The following is a 22,669-nucleotide window of genomic DNA, read 5'->3' as shown; positions in this document are numbered from 1 at the left end:
TCTGAGCATTTTAAGTGTTAATTACATACAAATATTCCTTTTCAGCATTGAAAATAATTATGTATTAACAGTGCCCAATCTATTTATATTTTTGTAATTTTAATATTTTTTTAAGATTTCATTTATTTATTTGACAGAGAGAGAGAGATCACAAGTAGGCAGAGAAAGAAGGGGAAGCAGGCTCCCTGCTGAGCAGAGAGCCTGATGCGGGGCTCGATCCCAGGACACTGAGATCATGACTGAGCGGAAGGCAGCGGCTTAATCCAGTGAGCCACCCAGGTGCCTCACATAATTTTAATTTTTTAAAAGGAGTATTCCTAGCAGAAATATTAGGATGTAATATAGGATCACAGTCCCTATTTAGCAGTGATAATTTATATACAGCATAGCTTGGTATTAGCTCTAAAAGTATTCCCCAAATAACTGGATACTATAAACCTAAGCATGAGCGCAACTGTTTTAAAACTATTATGTAGCTAGTGCTGCTAGTTTCTGTTTTGTTTGCTTGTTATATATGCCCAAAAGTGTCTACATATATGTTGAATGTCTGCCAATGCTTGGCTCCGAAAAAAACATTGGAGAAAGAGAAATGGATGCAACAGCTACAAATCCCTGCCCTCACGGAGCTCACATTCCTTGGAGAAGACTGCTTGACTGTACCAAGTTATGGATGCCTTTCAGAAGAGGCTGAATATTATTTGACACCAAATGTTATGCTGAAGCCACCATGAAATGTGTCCTTTTGGGAAATAACTTTTCTCCCTTCAAAGTACTATTGGGGGATGCCTGGTCAAGCGGCTGTCTTCAGCTCAGGTCATGATCCCAGCGTCTTGGAATCGAGAAGTCCCACATCTGGCTCCTTGCTCTGCGGGGAGCCTGCTTCTCCCTCTGCATCTGCCTGCCAATCTGCCTGCCTGTGCTCACTCGCTCACTCTCTCTCCCTCTCTCTTTCTGACAAATAAATAAATAAAATCTTTAAAAAAAAAAAAAAGTACTATAATGGGCGCCTGGTGGCTCAGTGGGTTAAACCGCTGCCTTCGGCTCAGGTCATGATCTCAGGGTCCTGGGATAGAGTCCCGCATCGGGCTCTCTGCTCAGCAGGGAGCCTGCTTCCCTCTCTCTCTCTCTGCCTGCCTCTCTGTCTACTGTGATCTCTCTCTGTCAAATAAATAAATAAAATCTTAAAAAAAAAAAAGTACTATTGGTACATTGGTACTATTCATTTTTTAATAAATGGTTGATGGAAAGGCCCTGGGCCTGTTGATATACCACTAACTTCATTATTTCAGTTTGCCGATCTGCAAAAAGTATTACACTGTGCAATTGTTAACGTTGCCTATTAAAACATTCTTGACGTTCTAGCTTTGGAATTACATGCTACTTTCCTGAAAGTAAGGATTCAACCTTCATTATTTTTAGAAATATCTAAAATGGGATGGATTTGGATGACCTGACTAGCTACAAGAAACTAGTTCCTCCATCACATTCAGTTGGACATTACAGAAATTGGGTACTTTCTTGAATAGAGTGGGTTTGCCAGAAAGAAGGGGGAAATTTGAAGTTGAGTTTACTTAAACCACTGTGCCCTTTTTTCATCTCACTCAAATATATTTATTACCTTCTGCAGTGGAATGGTTGTGTTGAATATGTCATTGTGCTTTATAAGCTCAGCCAGTGCTCCTTCAGTATCATTCACAATGAAGGAGAAGGGCCATGGGGCATTGAAGCATGCCACCTAATAGAGGCTGATTTTGTCTACATACATTTGAAAAGAATGTATGATCAGTGACAATACCTATGATTCCTTTCCCTTATGATGCACCTACAAACAACCAATTCTTCTAGTCTCTAACATTTTCTAGAATACAGCCCTAAATCTTTACTGTAGTTTGTTTCAAATTGAAAGTTCTAATGTAACAAATGTTCCTTACTGTGTAATTTGTTACAAAATTAGCTTCAACTATGCTATATTTTTTTAACATCTTAGAAGAAGATGATAGATGATAAATAGATGATAGAATAAACATGTCAAAATATTAGCAACAATTTTAATTAAGTGAAGGTCATATAAGAGTTTATTATTGGGGTGCCTGGGTGGCTCATTCAGTTAAGTTCTGAATCTTGATTTCAGATCAGGTCATGATCTCAGGGTTGTGGGATTGAGCCCAGCTTGAAGTCTACCTGTCCCTCTCCCTCCCCTAGCTCTTTCTCTCTAAAAAATAAATAAATAAAATCTTTTCTAGAAAAAGTGCAATCTTTTTCTAGAAAAGATTTTATTTATTTATTTGACAGAGAGAATACAAGAAGGCGGAGCACCTGGCAGAAGGAAAAGGAGAAACAGGCTCCCCATGGAGCAGGGACTCTAATACGGAAAATGAACCCAGGACCCTGGGATCATAACCTGAGCCAAGGGCAGATGCTTAATGATTGAGCCACCCAGACACCCCCAAAATCTTTTTTAAAAAGAGTTTATTATAATATTCTTGTAATATTTCTATAATTCCCAATATGTCTTCAAATTGTGAAGTATAATTTAGAAGTTTTTCTGAGAAATAAATTATAACGCATAACAAAACCAAGAGAAGGAAGACAAAATAAAAGAGACTGAGAAACATCAGATCACAGGAATGTATGAGCTTTATTTGAAATATACTTTTAAAAAAAGCATACAGCCTTCGAATTTCAAAAGAAAATAAATCCACCTTACTTCAAACTATTAGATGATTGTAGTTACTTGAACACACTGTATATTCAATGATAGTAAGGAATGATTGTGCTTTCTTCATTTTTTTTTCTTTAGATCTGATATTGGTTTTGTGATGATATGTCTAAAAAGTCCTATTTTAGAGATACATTCTGAAAGATTTACAATTAACATTAGATGAATTTGAGGATTTCCTTTAAAATTATCTGGAGCAGAGGAAAGGGTAAATGGAAGGAGATAGGATAGTTGAAATGAGGTCAACCCTGAGTTGATTAACTGTTGAATCTGGCTGATGGTTATGTGTTGGTTATTACACTATTTCTCCTTTTTTTTTTTTTTTTTAATTTGTCAGAGAGAGAGAGAGAGAGCACAAGTAGGCAGAGCTACAGGCAGAGAGAAAGGGAGAAGCAGGCTCCACACTGAGCAAGGAGCCCAATGTGGGACTCGATCCCAGGATCCTGGGATCATGACCTGAGGGGAAGCCAGATGCTTAACCCACTGAGCCACCCAGGAGCCCCACTATTTCTGCTTTTTTTTATGTGCTTAAAAATTTGAACATAATAAAATGCTGTGAACAAGATTACTTTGGTTCAAATATGGGCTGCACATTTATTCATTGTACATCCTTGAGCTAATTATTTAACTTTCCTATACTTTGGCACTTTCACCTATATTGAGAAAATGTTTATAATACACATCTCTATAAATTTAATCGGGATTAAGTGAGTTAATACATGCACACTCTTAATCAGTGACTGATCCTAAACAAGCACTGAGTAAATGTTCACTATTCTTTTTAGATTTGTTTTTCTCTTCAAATCTAGGCTAAGGCTAATATTTTGGAAGAATGCAATTTACCTACAAATTTCAGTTTGCTTTACTCAAAAATTCTCCCATTTTTGTGGAAAGAATATGTAAGAAACAATTATTGCTTCTCTGAGGGAATATCAGTCTTAGAAAGAAAAAATAAACCTACACAATAATAAGAAATAATGAAATATTTTGAGAGAGGAAGTAGCTTAACTATAATTATAATTAATGGAGAAAATCACTAGTTTACAAAGAAATTGCTGTTCAAGAATATTATTTTGAGATTTAATTCAGCTTTGAGCCAAAAACTATTGCCATTATAATATAACTCATATTGATTGGAATTTTATCTCTCCTTCACACACTTTAGCCATGAAATCATAGTACTTAATTTTTGTTTCATTTTAATTTGCTAATCCACAAAGTATTATTTTAAAGATTTTATAAAAATTCAGTAATGAGTTTAGTTATATATATACCTCATTTTCATCTTTTTAAACAAGTTTTTTTTTTTAAGATTTTATTTATTTATTTGACAGAGAGAGATTACAAGTAGGCAGAGAGACAGGCAGAAGCAGGCTCTCCACTGAGCAGAGAGCCTGATGCGGAGATTGATCCCAGGACCCTGAGATCATGACCTGAGCCAAAGGCAGAGGCTTAACCCACTGAGCCATCCAGACACCACTAAACAAACTTTTTTAAAACAACATACTGGAAGGGATCAAAAAGAATAAAAGAAATATTTCACATATCTGCTGAGAAGTGGTAAATTAAATATTGAATTGACAAATCATGTGTAAATGATTTGAAAGATTTTGTAGCTTACCACTTTGTGCAGTTGATAAAACTAATAGAAAAATGGATCATTGTCTTTACAGTAAGAAACTGGATTATGTAATTTTAGATTATGGCAAGCATATTTATCAGTTACTATAATGTATATTATAAGGTATACATACGAATATGATGAATTATATGGTTTGTAATATGTGCATAAATATACAGTACAATAAAGTAAGGAAAGTCTTATTCATTAGATTATAATTAGTGAACCACATTTATATTTTGTGGAAGCAATTTAAACATTCAAACTATGAGTCCTTTTTAGCTGCTGTATTTAGAGAGAGGATAATTGCCATTGACATAGAGAGGACTGTGTCATCTCATCTCCATATCCCAGTGCCTGAGAGCGTTAGTTTCTTACAGTAACACATTAGAGGCCTGAATATGTAGTTAATTTGAATTTTAAAGGAATCTAGAATCTGTAAATTAGAAACATAATATATTCTGTGGTAGCAACTGAAATTCAGTCTTCATATCAGCACTTCAACAAAAGACCTGAACAATGTTTCAATATGTAGAATTTATTTATGTCTAACAACATTAACATTAAAGGAACCATGACACAGAAAGTAAATTTAGATTTAAGAAAACCTAAAAGCCACAAACATTTTGCTATTTTATGTCTTGTAAATGAAAGCTAATGCTAACTGACTACATTTTTCATTTTTTCAGGGGTTTGATTATATAGCTGTCTTTATTTACTATGGGCATGATGAAAGCAATCTGCTTATATACAGTTTAGTCCTTTTCAGTTTAGTTAAATAACTTGCAGAAAAGAATCTCATTTTCTAAAGATGTAGAGAGTTCTTAAAAATTCAACTTAAAATGATATGGGTCAAGACGAAAACATTAGTCAAATGAAATCTAGTTGAGATGAATAAATTACTCCCCAGATATTTAAAGAAACTAGCAAACAAAAATACGAAACTTGAATGTTTGTGCACCAATCCGGGCTTCTTCATGCAGGACATAGTCTAGATGTTCAGAATTTACAAGTTTATGTTAACTAAGCCATTGCCAGAAATCAGCAGCTGAATCAACATAACTATATGATTATTGTTTTTTTCTTTGCCAACAGGGCTCAGGAACTTGTTTAAGCAAGGGCTTCTCTTTCCTTGTTTGGTTAGCTTCTCCATGTTTTTGCTGTTCTTCCTGCCATTTATCTTGGCTTCTTCAGTTAATCTTATTCTCCTTGTTAAAGGAGAATAATTTCTCCTTTAAAAAGAGAAATTTTTAAATTTCATAATTTAAAGTTCATAATTTCTTCTGATTCAGTTTTCTGGAATTTGCTTTATTTTTCTTCATTATATTTTAACTCTAATTATTATGCTGAAATTGACAATTGTCAGAACAAAGTCAACAAGGGAAGAACTAATTGCTGCCTTCCTTGCAATTTTATTTTTTAGGATTATGCTGAGAAAGAGAACAGCATAGCAAAAGCGTTGGAAGATCTGAAGGCCAATTTTTATTGCGAACTCTGTGACAAGCAGTACTATAAGCATCAAGAGTTTGACAATCACATTAATTCATATGACCACGCTCACAAACAGGTAAGAAAGAGGTGTCAAAAAAACCCTGATATTTCTAAACCTTTGTAATAATTTACATTGTATAAACTATATATATAAATACAATATTTTTATGTTTTGTTACGCAATTTTTAAAGATGCCATTTGGGGATGATAATTTAATGATTTAGAGCAAAAGACAGTTTTTTGGTTTTTCTTTTTTTTTTTTTTAAAAGCTCTAGAAGTAAAGTCTTATATAAATAACTAACACAAAGAAATACAAGTCAGTTACCTTTTCAGTGATTGGAGGTAACTCAAAAATTATTTATTAATTTTAAATGTTTTAAGCAACTATTGAAATTTATCAAATGTGAATGAACTTATAATTCTTTACAGAAACCATTTTCCATTTAAACCCCCATAAAAATATGAAAAAAAGCTAATTTAATATGGTAAAAATCATCCATAGTTATTGGTTAAGTAAGCACTTAATATGTGTATGATATAGTCTACTTTAATATTTTCATTTTGCTATCAATTATAAATCCAAGATTGATTTTTTTCAAAGCTCTGTGTAAAGACAAGTTTACAACAGTGATGTCTGAAGTGAAGTTAATAATACAGATTCCATTTTCTCGTATGGTTTACATTCATCAGAGCAAAGTCTTAACGTTGATTATTTAGCTTGATATGATACAGTATAATAGTTATCACTAACTTGTGTTTTCTTAGCCATTACTTACAAATATCATCTACATATCACTTTGGTATTAATAAAAGGTATATTTTAGCCCATGAATTTGCCCTAACTTTCCATTAACATTAGAGTTATTTGGCATAAGAAATAGAGGAAAATGATTATGCTGAGATTGATTATGAATCAACCCTATGTATCTTCTTTTGCTGTCAATCCTTCCATTCTTTTACACCAACAAAACTGTGCTTGAGGAGGACATGAGAACATGAGCCTTAATTTATATTCATCACCAATTAAGGCATACAGATCTTGATGATTTACCCTTGCCTTTTTTCTTGCAGATCTACTTGCACACTAGGTAAGGGAAAATTTCTGATGGAAATATTGTTCATTTTATTACATAAAAATACAAAATATGAATATATATACACACATTCATATATCCTATTAAAATCCATCAGACAATAGTATTGATTTAATTTCACAGTTAGTGACATATATATTCTATAAAAGGATTTACCACAGGAGAAGCTTCTCCTGATGTGGTAAATCTGAGAAAGTTGTTCCTTCGATTTTTCCTAAGTACCTAAAAGCACAAGATAGGTTATAACACATATGTTTCATTGTGTAAACTAGATATTTGGAAACATGTGTGTGTGTTTTACGACTGTCTTACAGCTATTACTATCTTTTGCCAAAGAATGCTTTATTCCACCATAGATTGCCTGGAAGATCAGATTCATAAATCATTATGAGGGCCTTTCCAGTTCCATATTCTTAATAGAGTTAAGATACCACATAGAGTGTTAAGACCCAGTCAGGGTAATTCAGGCTGGGACTGGGCTATTATTTTGAAAATCCAGAGGGTCACTTCCAGTAATGGTTTGGGATATCAGGCCCTAGAGATGGATACATTATCTGGATGGTCATGGAGTCTGATAGATAGCAGTTTTAGCTGATTAATTTAGCATGAATTGATGTTCAGCAGCTGAAAATATTTAAGATTTATATCCCTTTCCCATAAGATACTGGTAAATCTTTCAGAGTGTCTTCCAAAAATACAATCCCCCTTTTCTGAGCAGTAGCCTCACCCTACGACTGTTATCAATATTCCTACTACATGATGTCACACCTTGGCACCATGAAGTAGAGAGGGATGAAATTTGAAGAAGGATAATTCAGATTTTATTTTCTCCTGAGATATTATAGTTGAGATACAAAAAGAAAAAAAAAAAAATCTGTCTTTAGTCTGACTGTGGTTGGACCAAATACTTAAAAATATAATCCTGAGTTGTGGCTAAGTACATGGAAAAGTTGAGAAAGTTGGTATAATCAATGTCCATATTACCAGCACTGAACTTTCAGGTAGGAAAACCCACGTGTGATTTGGATACTTCTTGAATGGAATTAGAAAAAAGCAAAGAGGCCACACATCTGACATATTCATTTGCTACACATATTCATTCGCTACATATATACACATATATCCAAGGGCCACCAGATTCAGGGAGAAAGGGAGGAGGAGTTATTGGTGGAATGAGTCCTAACCCTACCACTTACCTGACTTGGGTAAAATACACAAGGCTCAATTAACTCAAATATTCATTGTTAGGGAGGATAAATGAGAGAATGCACATGACCACACTTAGCAGAGTACTTGAAAAATAGTAAAAGCTCAATATTTAATTAATTTTGTTATCACTACTTGCTAAAGTTTCTTTTCTCCTAGAATGTTTGGGACACTGACAGTTTGCCTTTGAGACTGCTTTTATTTAGGCTTCCAATAAAGATCTATTTTTGCTTCAAAAAGGCTAATAAAGTCTAAAACGTATCCAAGTAATCGTGACCTAAGCGCAGTGTGCCTGCCTCATGTATCTTTGCAAATCTGTTATGACAGACTCTCTGTTGCATTTGAACTCGAAGCTTCAAAGAAAAATCTATTTCTCTCATCCACATGTTCTTTGGGTAACTTCAAAATCTCTCTCAAGCTCTCATCGCCAAGACTTGCTAACAGAGAATTAGAAAAAGGAAGAGGCATGGGTGTACAGAGGTGATCCCAATAGTTCACAATTCAGGGTTCATTTTTAGAATATTTTCTCTTTAACTTTGAAACTTGAAAGCCATTGGATTGTGACCTTTTAATGGCAAGGACCATTCTCTTTTTGTCTTCATTCCTCACAGCATCTAATGCAGCATCTTGCACAGGTAGACACCCAATCAGGGCTTCCTAGATGAATATAAAAGGGCTAGAGTCAAAATGCATTTAAGATCTCGTAATGAGCCACAGTTTCAAGACAGATAACCACTGAGTAGTATATAGAATTCTTGAATCTTTCTACTGTACATCTGAAACAAATGTAAAAAAAGTGTGGCAATCATACTGTTTTTAAAAAAAAGATGGTTGGGGGCTCCTGGATGTCGGGTTCAGTGCTTAGTGGGGAGTCTGCTTGAGATTCCCTTTCCCCTTCTCCTTCTGCCCCCCAGTACTTCTCCCCTGCTCTTGCTCTCTCTCTCTCTCTCTCTCTCATTCTCTCTTTTCTCTAAAATAAATAAATAAATCTTAAGTAAAAAAAGATGATTAGAATAGTTCCAAGTGAACTCTATCATTCTGAATTCTAGCCGTTGAGATTTTTAAAAATTGTTTTAAGTGGGAAACTCAGCATCTGGTAAAAAGAAAAGGTTTTCCTCTAAACCCTTTGACCTATTTATCTGCCCTTAAACTAAAGTCACACTGTGTCTGTCTTCTCACCTGGCAGCCTTTGGGCAATTCAGAGTTATTTTCACTGTAAGAGATTTGTCACACTGGTGTTATGAAGAGATAGAAAAGGGAATGATTGTCTTATTGCCGCTGCCCCTCAAACACTTTGATTTTTACTTTCGTGGCTTCAGTATGGCTGAAGTATTTCCCAAAAGGCCCTGAAGTGACCTTCCCCAGCAAGTCAAGATTCAGTGCTTTATGGCTTGCTGTTTTGTTCTGCTCTAGAGGAAGTCATGGTCAGGCCAGGTTGTTGGAATTTGCCGGTCCTGCAGGGACTTGTATTGCTATAAAAATGGAGCGGACTTATTCTCAAATTTGAACATTTCCTAATAACTGAAACTTCTGTCACTAACCTGATACTTGAGAAAAGAATCACTTCTTGATGTTTGGACCTAAATTTTAATCTGCAAAATAATATTTAAAGGTTAATGGGAAAATACAAGGTACAGGTAAAATAATGTATGATTCAATCCATTTTGAACCCCTTCCTTGGGATTTTTCTTCTGGTGTGTGCTTCAATCTCTTTGTAACTGTTACTATTTTGTTTAGTCATTTCAAGGATGAGAAGAATGGGAAGTCATACAATTTCCTCCTGTAGCACCTCCCCACTGCCCAAAAGTACCTGCTCCAGGAAAAGTACAAGTATATGTCTAGCTAACCATGGAACTGTATTGTTTTGACATTTCATAGTCAAAGCCATAACTTGAATAGAATTTAACTGTAGTTTTGGTCCATTGTTGAGTTTGAGGCAGCATCTGGATAAAATAATCATTTCTAGTATCAGCCAATGCCATTTTCATAAACCTTGCCCAGTGAAGTTCAAATCTATTTCCTTTCCATCCTCCACTGTCTGTAAGGTTGAAGGTTGGTGACTGAGTCATTTGAGTTAGTCAATGTTGAGGGTGTGTGAAAAATACTACAACTTTAATGTTTGTGCTCTATGTTATCTAAATATAATTATGAGAAAAAAAAGAGTTAAAAAGCTACATTATAGTAGAGAAATGCATCTAATATCAAAAGTTTCATTTTATAATTGTCAATTATGTTTTGTAAATGAATACAAAGAGCGTTCCTTTATCCCTCCTGTGCTTGTTACCTCTAAAAATTTCATTTTGTAGTACAATTGCAACAATAGCTATAAGGCAAACTTTTTAAGCCACGGTGGAGTATCTTTATTGATTTGTTTGTTTGTTTTATTTTAATAGAAATATAGTTGGCATACAATATATGTTAGTTTCATGTGTATAACATGGGGACTCGACAATTATAGATATAGTACAAAATGCTCAATACAGTAAGTATAGTTACCATCTGTCACCATACAGAGTGTTACAGTATTACTGACTATATTCCCTGTGCTATGTTTATCCTCCCTGTGGCCTCTTTATTTTACAACTGGAAGTCTGTACCTCTTAATTCCTTTCACTTTTTTCTCCTTTCTTCCTACCCATCTCTCCTCTGGCAACCACCAGTTTGTTTTCTGCATTTATGAATCTGTGTCTGTTTTGTTTTCTTTTCCTTTTAGATTCCACATATAAGTGAAACCATAGGGCATTTTTCTATGTCTGACTTATTTCACTTAGCATAATACCCTCCATGTCCATCCATGTTGTCACAAATGACAAGACTTCATTATTTTTATGCTTGAGTATTATTCCATTGTGTAGATGGGTACCTCATATTTTCTTTATCCATTCATTCATCAGTGGACACTTGGGTTGCTTTCATATCTCGGTTATTATAAATAATGCTGCTATGAACATGGGGGTACATGTGTTTTTTTCAAATAAGTGTTTTTTTTTCCTTTGGGTAAATGCCCAGAAGTGGGGTTACTGAACCCTGTGTTATTTCCATTTTTAATTTTTTGAGAGAACTCCATACTGTTTTCCATAGTGGCTGCACCAATTTACATTCTTTCCATATATCTGTTGAACATCTTTTGTTTCATATAGTTCCATCTGTTTGCTTTTGCTTTCATTTCCCTTGCCTGGGGAAAAAGAACCAGAAATATATTTCTAAGGCCAATGTCCAAGAGTTTACTGCCTGTTTTCGTTTAGGAATGTTATGGTTTCAGGTCTTACATTTAAGTCTTTAATACATTTTTAATTTATTTTTCAAGCAGTTCAGTTTCATTCTTTTGCACACAGCTGTTCAGTTTTCCTAATACCATTTATTGAAGAGACTGTTCTTTCTCCTTTATATATTCTTGCCCCCTTTGCTATAGATTAATTGACCATATAAACGTGGGTTTATTTCTGAGCTCTCTCTTCTGTTTCATTGATTTATGTGTTTATTTTTGTGAGAGTAACATACTGTTTTGTATAAGATAGCTGTGTAGTATAGTTTGAAATCCAGGATCGTGATACCACCAGCTTTGTTCTTTTTCAAGATTGCTTTGGCTATTTGGGGGTCTTTTGTGGTTCCATAGAAATTTTAGGGGTATTTGTTCTAGTTATATGAAAAATATTATTGGTATTTTTTTAGGGATTGCATTGAATCTGAAGATTGCTTTGAGTGGCTATGTACATTTTACCAATATTGATTATTTTAGTTCTTGAGCATGGCATATCTTTCCTTTTACTGTGTATCTTTATTTTTATTGTAATAATCATTTATTAATGCCTGGGAGTGTATTTTTCTTGTAGGATACATGATGACTTGGTCGGTGGCTTCAATTAAATTATCTCCCTTTATTGTACTATATTATTTTATTTTATTGTACTATGTTTACAGTGATACTTTAACAAATACATTTTACAAGAATATATGTTTTCACAAATAATTTGTTTAGAGATTTGTTATATATTTTATATTCTATAGATTTATATATCTTTTATTCTTTTAAAAAAGTAAATCTTTTAAAACAAAATTTTATTTATTTGTCAGAGAGAGTGAGAGCACAAGCAGAGGAAGTTGCAGGCAGAGGGAGAAGCAGGCTCCCTGCTGGGAAAGGAACCTGATGTCAGGACTTGATCCCAGAACCCTGAGATCTCAGAGTCCTAGGGTCACAACCTGAGCCAAAGGCAAATGCTTAACCAACTGAGCCACCCAAGCATCCCAATTTATACTTTTTAAAAACACCTTCCTGTTCTGTGCTGCATGCGTCACTGTGGCTTTGCCCCATCTTCTGGGCTGTAATCAATAGTATTCAAAATCTATTTCCTAATGTGTAAAAAAATGTCCAAGGACAATTTAAAAATAGTTGATGCTATTTAAGATAATTCTGCATTGAATGTAGCATGGAATATATGCAGATACCATATTTAGCATTACATTATGAGAGGTAATATATTAAATTAATGATGAAATTGCCCTGAGAAGTAGAGCAGAATTTCAAACAAAACTGCCTATCAATTCTCTGCAACCTCCACCCCTCATAACTTTCATCTCCATATTCAGCCCAGTTGTTGAAAATCAAACACATAGGAGATGTACTATATATACATTCCTTGGAGAACCTGTGCAGAACCCATTTTCAGTATATGGTTGACTCTCCCCCTAGCTTCACTAAAGCAACTTGCCCTATCACATCCTTTGCTCGGGTGATAATCTGTTTCTTCTGTTTGTTCGGTGTGTATTCTGAGAATAAGTACCTAATTCCACAGTGAGGTGTACAAACATTCAAGAATTTAACCTGAAACTGTATTTGAACAGCACTGTGTTGGAATGATGGAGTCCAGAGTTTCTTGCAAGTACTAACAGCTGCCTACAAAAAGAAACCAGTGTTTCAGGCACTGAGAACTCAGGGATTTTTGTGATTGTTGTTTGTTTTTATCAAAGAAATATGGCAAGAAGGAAAAAGTGGCAGAAAACATAGAATATAAAGAGAAAACAGAGTATTTACCCACAGTTCCTCCTTATAAATCCATTTGTTCTCATAGAATTCTTTTTGTTCAGACTAAATGTTAAAGCTATTTATATTTGCATGACTTCTTACTCCTTTTCACTTTTATTTCATTAAAAATGCATATATATATATGACCATTTTGTGATATGAAAGAGAAACCCCACCTAATAATAAATTGATTTTTCTCTAATTTTCCTCACATGAATGAATACATTTAGATAGATACCATTTTTTTTTTATACTTTTTTTATTTTTTATAAACATATATTTTTATCCCCAGGGGTACAGGTCTGTGAATCACCAGGTTTACACACTTCACAGCACTCACCAAATCACATGCCCTCCCCAATGTCCATAATCCCAACCCCTTCTCCCAAACCCCCTCCCCTCGGCAACCCTCAGTTTGTTTTGTGAGATTAAGAGTCACTTATGGTTTGTCTCCCTCCCAATCCCATCTTGTTTCATTTATTCTTCTTCTACCCACTTAAGCCTCCATGTTGCATCACCACTTCCTCATATCAGGGAGATCATATGATAGTTGTCTTTCTCTGCTTGACTTATTTCGCTAAGCATGATACACTCTAGTTCCATCCATGTTGTTGCAAATGGCAAGATTTCATTTCTTTTGATGGCTGCATAGTATTCCATTGTGTATATATACCACATCTTCTTGATCCATTCATCTGTTGATGGACATCTAGGTTCTTTCCATAGTTTGGCTATTGTGGACATTGCTGCTATAAACATTCGGGTGCATGTGCTCCTTTGGATCACTACATTTGTATCTTTAGGGTAAATACCCAATAGTGCAATTGCTGGGTCATAGGGCAGTTCTATTTTCAACATTTTGAGGAACCTCCATGCTGTTTTCCAGAGTGGCTGCACCAGCTTGCATTCCCACCAACAGTGTAGGAGGGTTCCCCTTTCTCCGCATCCTCGCCAGCATCTGTCATTTCCTGACTTGTTGATTTTAGCCATTCTGACTGGTGTGAGGTGATATCTCATTGTGGTTTTGATTTGTATTTCCCTGATGCCGAGTGATATGGAGCACTTTTTCATGTGTCTGTTGGCCATCTGGATGTCTTCTTTGAAGAAATGTCTGTTCATGTCCTCTGCCCATTTCTTGATTGGATTATTTGTTCTTTGGGTGTTGAGTTTGCTAAGTTCTTTATAGATTCTGGACACTAGTCCTTTATCTGATATGTCGTTTGCAAATATCTTCTCCCATTCTGTCAGTTGTCTTTTGATTTTGTTAACTGTTTCCTTTGCTGTGCAAAAGCTTTTGATCTTGATGAAATCCCAGTAGTTCATTTTTTCCCTTGCTTCCCTTGCCTTTTGCGTTGTTCCTAGGAAGATGTTGCTGCGGCAGAGGTCGAAGAGGTTGCTGCCCGTGTTCTCCTCAAGGATTTTGATGGATTCCTTTCGTACATTGAGGTCCTTCATCCATTTTGAGTCTATTTTTGTGTGTGGTGTAAGGAAATGGTCCAATTTCATTTTTCTGCATGTGGCTGTCCAATTTTCCCAGCACCATTTATTGAAAAGGCTGTCTTTTTTCCATTGGACATTCTTTCCTGCTTTGTCGAAGATTAGTTGACCATAGATTTGAGGGTCTATTTCTGGGCTCTCTATTCTGTTCCATTGATCTATGTGTCTGTTTTTGTGCCAGTACCATGCTGTCTTGATGATGACAGCTTTGTAATAGAGCCTGAAGTCCGGAATTGTGATGCCACCAACGTTGGCTTTCTTTTTCAATATCCCTTTGGCTATTCGAGGTCTTTTCTGGTTCCATATAAATTTTAGCATTATTTGTTCCATTTCTTTGAAAAAGATGGATGGTACTTTGATAGGAATTGCATTAAATGTGTAAATTGCTTTAGGTAGCATAGACATTTTCACAATATTTATTCTTCCAATCCAGGAGCATGGCACATTTTTCCATTTCTTTGTGTCTTCCTCAATTTCTTTCATGAGTACTTTATAGTTTTCTGAGTATAGATTCTGTGTCTCTTTGGTTAGGTTTATTCCTAGGTATCTTATGGTTTTGGATGCAATTGTAAATGGGATTGACTCCTTAATATCTCTTTCTTCTGTCTTGCTGTTGGTGTAGAGAAATGCAACTGATTTCTGTGCATTGATTTTATATCCTGACACTTTACTGAATTCCTGTATAAGTTCTAGCAGTTTTGGAGTGGAGTCTTTTGGGTTTTCCACATATAGTATCATATCATCTGCGAAGAGTGATAATTTGACTTCTTCTTTGCCGATTTGGATGCCTTTAATTTCCTTTTGTTGTCTGATTGCTGAGGCTAGGACCTCTAGTACGATGTTGAATAGCAGTGGTGATAATGGACATCCCTGCCGTGTTCCTGACCTTAGTGGAAAAGCTTTCAGTTTTTCTCCATTGAGAATGATATTTGCGGTGGGTTTTTCATAGATGGCTTTGATGGTATTGAGGTATGCGCCCTCTATCCCTACACTTTGAAGAGTTTTGATCAGGAAGGGATGTTGTACTTTGTCAAATGCTTTTTCAGCATCTATTGAGAGTATCATATGGTTCTTGTTCTTTCTTTTATTGATGTGTTGTATCACATTGACTGATTTGCGGATGTTGAACCAACCTTGCAGCCCTGGAATAAATCCCACTTGGTCGTGGTGAATAATCCTTTTAATGTACTGTTGAATCCTATTGGCTAGTATTTTGTTGAGTATTTTCGCATCTGTGTTCATCAAGGATATCGGTCTATAGCTCTCTTTTTTGGTGGGATCCTTGTCTGGTTTTGGGATCAAGGTGATGCTGGCCTCATAAAATGAGTTTGGAAGTTTTCCTTCCATTTCTATTTTTTGGAACAGTTTCAGGAGAATAGGAATTAGTTCTTCTTTAAATGTTTGGTAGAATTCCCCCGGGAAGCCGTCTGGCCCTGGGCTTTTGTTTGTTTGGAGATTTTTAATGACTGTTTCAATCTCTTTACTGGTTATGGGTCTGTTCAGGCTTTCTATTTCTTCCTGGCTCAGTTGTGGTAGTTTATATGTTTCTAGGAATGCATCCATTTCTTCCAGATTGTCAAATTTATTGCCGTAGAGTTGCTCATAGTATGTTCTTATAATAGTTTGTATTTCTTTGGTGTTAGTTGTGATCTCTCCTCTTTCATTCATGATTTTATTTATTTGGGTCCTTTCTCTTTTCTTTTTGATAAGTCGGGCCAGGGGTTTTTCAATTTTATTAATTCTTTCAAAGAACCAGCTCCTAGTTTCGTTGATTTGTTCTATTGTTTTTTTGGTTTCTATTTCATTGATTTCTGCTCTGATCTTTATGATTTCTCTTCTCCTGCTGGGCTTAGGGTTTCTTTCTTGTTCTTTCTCCAGCTCCTTTAGGTGTAGGGTTAGGTTGTGTACCTGAGACCTTTCTTGTTTCTTGAGAAAGGCTTGTACCGCTATATATTTTCCTCTCAGGACTGCCTTTGTTGTGTCCCACAGATTTTGAACCGTTGTATTTTCATTATCATTTGTTTCCATGATTTTTTTCAATTCTTCTTTAATTTCCCGGTTGACCCATTCATTCTTTAGAAGGATACTGTTTAGTCTCCATGTATTTGGGTTCTTTTCAAACTTCCTTTTGTGGTTGAGTTCTAGCTTTAGAGCATTGTGGTCTGAAAATATGCAGGGAATGATCCCAATCTTTTGATACCGGTTGAGTCCTGATTTAGGACCGAGGATGTGATCTATTCTGGAGAATGTTCCATGTGCACTAGAGAAGAATGTGTATTCTGTTGCTTTGGGATGAAATGTTCTGAATATATCTGTGATGTCCATCTGGTCCAGTGTGTCGTTTAAGGCCTTTATTTCCTTGCTGATCTTTTGCTTGGATGACCTGTCCATTTCAGTGAGGGGAGTGTTAAAGTCCCCTACTATTATTGTATTATTGTTGATGTGTTTCTTTGATTTTGTTATTAATTGGTTTATATAGTTGGCTGCTCCCACATTGGGGGCATAGATATTTAAAATTGTTAAATCTTCTTGTTGGACAGACCCTTTGAGTATGATATAGTGTCCTTCCTCATCTCTTATTATAGTCTTTGGCTTAAAATCTAATTGATCTGATATAAGGATTGCCACTCCTGCTTTCTTCTGATGTCCATTAGCATGGTAAATTCTTTTCCACCCCCTCACTTTAAATCTGGAGGTGTCTTCGGGCTTAAAATGTGTTTCTTGGAGGCAACATATAGATGGGCTTTGTTTTTTTATCCATTCTGATACCCTGTGTCTTTTGACAGGGGCATTTAGCCCATTCACATTCAGGGTAACTATTGAGAGATATGAATTTAGTGCCATTGTATTGCCTGTAAGGTGACTGTTACTGTATATTGTCTCTGTTCCTTTCTGATCTACCACTTGTAGGCTCTCTCTTTGCTTAGAGGACCCCTTTCAAGATTTCCTGTAGAGCTGGTTTGGTGTTTGCAAATTCTTTCAGTTGTTGTTTGTCCTGAAAGCTTTTAATCTCTCCTTCTATTTTCAATGATAGCCTAGCTGGATATAGTATTCTTGGCTGCATGTTTTTCTCGTTTAGTGCTCTGAAAATATCATGCCAGCTCTTTCTGGCCTGCCAGGTCTCTGTGGATAAGTCAGCTGCCAATCTAATATTTTTTCCATTGTATGTTACAGACTTCTTTTCCCGGGCTGCTTTCAGGATTTTCTCTTTGTCATTGAGACTTGTAAATTTTACTATTAGGTGACGGGGTGTGGGCCTATTCTTATTGATTTTGAGGGGCGTTCTCTGAACCTCCTGAATTTTGATGCTCGTTCCCTTTGCCATATTGGGGAAATTCTCCCCAATAATTCTCTCCAGTATACCTTCTGCTCCCCTCTCACTTTCTTCTTCTTCTGGAATCCCAATTATTCTAATGTTGTTTCGTCTTATGGTGTCACTTATCTCTCGAATTCTCCCCTCGTGGTCCAGTAGCTGTTTGTCCCTCTTTTGCTCAGCTTCTTTATTCTCTGTCATTTGGTCTTCTATATCACTAATTCTTTCTTCTGCCTCATTTATCCTAGCAGTTAGAGCCTCCATTTTTTATTGCACCTCATTAATAGCTTTTTTGATTTCACCTTGGTTAGATTTTAGTTCTTTTATTTCTCCAGAAAGGGCTTTTATATCTCTCGAGAGGGTTTCTCTAATATCTTCCATGCCTTTTTCGAGCCCGGCTAGAACCTTGAGAATTGTCATTCTGAACTCTAGATCTGACATATTACCGATGTCTGTATTGATTAGGTCCCTAGCCTTCGGTACTGCCTCTTGTTCTTTTTTTTGTGTTGAATTTTTATGTCTTGTCATTTTGTCCAGATAAGAGTAAATGAAGGGGCAAGTAAAATACTAAAAGGGTGGCAACAACCCCAGGAAAATATGCTTTAACCAAATTAGAAGAGATCCAAAATCGTGAGTGGGGAGAAAGGGGATAAAAAGAGGTTCAAAAAGAAAGAAAGAAGAAAAAAAAAAAAAAAAAAAGAAAAGAAAGAAAAAAAAAGAAAAGAAAAGAAAAGAATTTTTAAAAAAAGAAAACACCTAAGAAAAATGTAAAAAAGAAAAATATATATATTAGATAAACTAGTACAAAATCGTTAAAAAAGAAAAAGGTAACAGTTAAAAAAAAAATTTTACCCGAAGGCAAGAAAAAAAAAAAATGAAAAAGAAAAAATCAAATTAACTGCAAGACTAAAAAAAATCCCAGGAAAAAAGCCATGAGTTCCGTGTTTGGCTTTCTCCTCCTCTGGAATTCTGCTGCTCTCCTTGGTATTGAAACCGCACTCCTTGGTAGGTGAACTTGGTCTCGGCTGGATTTCTTGTTGATCTTCTGGGGGAGGGGCCTGGTGTAGTGATTCTCAAGTGTCTTTGCCCCAGGCGGAATTACACCGCCCTTACCCGGGGCCGGGGTGAGTAATTCGCTCGGGTTTGCTTTCAGGAGCTTTTGTTACCTGAGCGCTTTCCGTAGAGTTCCGGAGGACGGGAATACAAATGGCGGCCTCCTGGTCTCCGGCCCAGAGGAGCCGAGAGCCCAGGGCCCCACTCCTCAGTGCGCCCTCAGAGAACAGCGCCCAGTTACTCCCGTCTGCCTGACCTCCGGCCGCGCTCCGAGTTCACCGAGCCTGCGACCGGTTCTAGGTCACCCCGAGCTGCGAGCTTACTGTCGGCTCTTTCTCTGTAGCCGGCTTTCCCGTTCCAATACCCGCAAGCTCTGCGACACTCAGACACCCCCGATCCTTCTGTGACCCTGCGGGACCTGAGGCCACGCTGACCCCGTGTGGGTTTCGCCCCGGTTTAGCCTCTGGAGCGATGTCCCTCAGCGGAACAGACTTTTAAAAGTCCTGATTTTGTGCACGGTTGCTCCGCTGCTTGCCGGGAGCCGGCCCCTCCCCCCGGGGTCTATCTTCCCGTCGCTTTGGATTCACTTCTCCGCCGGTCCTACCTTTCTGAAAGTGGTTGTTTTTCTGTTTCCAGAATTGCTGTTCTTCTTCTCTTCGATCTGCCGATGGATTTTCAGGTGTTTGCAATCTTTAGATAAGCTATCTAGCTGATCTCCGGCTAGCTGAAGCAGTCTCAGCTTGCTACTTCTCCGCCATCTTGACTCCTCCCCCCGGCACCGATAGATACCATTTTTTAAAAGATTTTATTTATGTATTTATTTATTTGACAGACACAGATCACAAGTAGGCAGAGAGGCAACCAGAGAAAGAGGAGGAAGCAGGCTCCCTGCTGAGCAGAGAGCCCAATGCAGGGCTTGATCCCAAGACCTGGAGACCCTGGGATCCTGATCTGAGCTCGAGGCAGAGGCTTTAACCCACTGAGCCACCCAGGCACACCTAGATAGATACCATTTTGTATTCTACAGCATTCAGTTTGATTTTGTCAATAGTATTTTTCCATTTATACAGAATTTTCATAATAGTTGTTTTAAGGGATTCACAATATCCCATCAAATATTTGTTTTTAACTTAACCATTCTCTATTGTTGGATTTATATTCCTTTGATATTGTAAATTCTGTTAATTTAATTGCTCCCACATTTGCTTCAGATTCTTAATTTCCAATCTTGCAAAATCTGGAAAATGAGTATGAAGCATAGGTAATATGTCAACATATTTTGGTTTATAAAGTATCTAGCAATCCAATTGAGACCTGACATACTAATTTCATAGAAATAATTTTCAAAATAATCACACATGTCAAAATTTCATTAAACAATTTTATTTTTATCAAGGTAAAAATAAAACCTTTTTTTCAATATGGCCTGACTCTTTTGACATAAGATTTAATTACTAAAATAGAAATAATATTTGATATAAATTTAATTTTGTATGTTTCTATCCTAGGTACTGTGTATTAAAGATATGTGTTAATGTGCATATATATTTTACATTTGAATACAGACATAGATATTAAGTATCAATATATACTAAAGGTGTACAAATACAAGTACATATGTCTGTGTCTGTTTTTGTTTTTGTGGGAGAACCATAGTCATTGTTATTTAATGTTACTTTTTATTCAATTACTTGCTTACCTAAATACATTGGATCCAGTAAGCACTATAACACATGTAAAATACATTCAATTAAAAAATCTGTCAAAAAAATATATTTACCCTAAAATTATTTTCTTCATACAGATTTTAATCTTTAGGAAATTCTGGTATAATTTGGCTCATTCCCACACCCTTTCTCCTGCTCAGATTTGACCTCAGTGTATTCATAACAATTTGGAAAATGCTGCCTGTATACTCAATTGAGGACAATCATTTTTATTTGTAAGATAAACAGGGATATTAATGGGAAAACAGTTGACGTCTCTTTATTGATATACCTCAGTACAATCAAAGGTAAAGTTCGAATCATCAGCATGATGTTTCCAACCAAGGAAGCAAGATTCATGTCACAAAATCTGCTGACAAAATCCTCTCCACAATACTAACAACTGCTTTTCTCAGCAGATTAGTGGAGTTTTTTAAAGTAAAAAGTATGTCACTGTGTTGTCTTTTATCAACAAAGATGTATGCTAAAAGTTTAAGTGACATATTTGATTAGAAAAAAAAGATATACTAGATGTTCACCCCAATTTCATTTGCACCCCAAATATTGCTGTGAGCTACAAGCTCTTTTTGCCCTGAGTCCATAAAAAATGTTCTTATCAATGTTACAATCCAAATGGATTCACATAGGGGGAAGATAAAGAAAAAAAAATATGGCATTTTAAAAAAATTTTCAAGACAAATATTTCAAAGAAAGTACCATACACTATTTATTTAGCTTATCTTTGGCCACAATGTTTTTATAGAGTAAAATAAAGGAATTTAGCAAACAAAATTATAAAAATTTTATTTTGGAAGTGTCACACACAAATTAACACATGCACATATATGTGTATATATGTATGGTATATGTTACCTTTTTTCTTCTCAAAAGGTAAAATCATTTCCTTCGTAAAATATAAAATGACATGCTCAAACATTTTATTCAGCTCCTTAATTAGGAAAGCAATAAGACCATGAGACTTGTTAAAAGGATTATTCAAAGGACAACTATATAGTTTTCACTTGTATCTTTATCTATATATGCCTGCTATGTATGTAGATATCTAGAGATACAGATATAGATATGTACTATATAATCAGTCAGGAATGCTGATAATATTTTAATACATCAAAATTGATTTATACCCTGTGGGACAATAAAATATAATATTTGGGGTCATCTTTTGTGAAGCACAAAATCAATCATGTCTCTATTGGGCAAAATATATTTGCGTTGCAATGGACAATAATAATTTGCCTTAGTCTCCATTTTCTACAACTTAATTTACTAAATTCTAGAGTTGTCTAGTCAATAGACACACAGAGATGACCACTCTTGTAGTTTCAGACTATTCCTAGAGGGTTTCTTCCACAAAGATTGCTACTTCACTGAAAATATCCCCTTTTGACTATTTCCATGTCCTAGAAATTCCTCATTATAATTTCGAATGCAGAAATGACTGACATTAACATCTGCATTATAGGCTTTCCGAGTACCTGAAGAAAAATTCACTGTGAATTCATACAATGTTCTTCCCTCATGGTATGTCCAATGTCTGTCAGATCAATAGTGTATTATATCACAAAAGCACCAGTGTAGTGAAAACTGTGCTACATAATTCAGGAAACTTCCTCTTGAAGCTGAGCTTTTGTAATTTCATGCTGAGCAAACATTAAGGGAATTGTCTCCTTCATGTAAAAATAATAATAGTAAGACTGTCACTGGGGACTTAGAGAGAAAAAAGATACTTCATGTCTTTATAGAAGATGTTATTTTATGGTAAATACAATACATATATGTAATACATTTATTGTAATTATATTCATTTCTTGAAATTATAAAGAGAACTCTCAGGAAAAAAAGGAACTATGCAATGATTTTATCAGAAATGGCTCAGATTATGAATGTATTCAAGAAAGATGGACATGAACAGTATCTTTAATAT

The 22,669-nt window shown here is 35.7% G+C and overlaps 1 protein-coding gene across 1 annotated transcript in view; it reads left to right on the top strand.

The window, feature by feature from the left end:
* ZNF804A (zinc finger protein 804A) overlaps positions 1-22,669 on the top strand; it is a 303,211-nt gene that overhangs the window by 230,931 nt on the left and 49,611 nt on the right. Inside the window, exon 2 of the mRNA XM_059166835.1 lies at positions 5,764-5,907. Coding sequence (XP_059022818.1) covers positions 5,764-5,907 — 144 coding nt within the window. The remainder of the gene's footprint in view (positions 1-5,763; positions 5,908-22,669) is intronic.

The sequence above is a fragment of the Mustela lutreola genome, chromosome 3, assembly GCF_030435805.1.
Source record: "Mustela lutreola isolate mMusLut2 chromosome 3, mMusLut2.pri, whole genome shotgun sequence".
Classification (NCBI taxonomy): Eukaryota; Metazoa; Chordata; class Mammalia; order Carnivora; family Mustelidae; genus Mustela; species Mustela lutreola.
The sequence above is the reverse complement of the archived record's forward strand: the minus strand, read 5'-3'. Positions and strand labels throughout refer to the sequence as shown.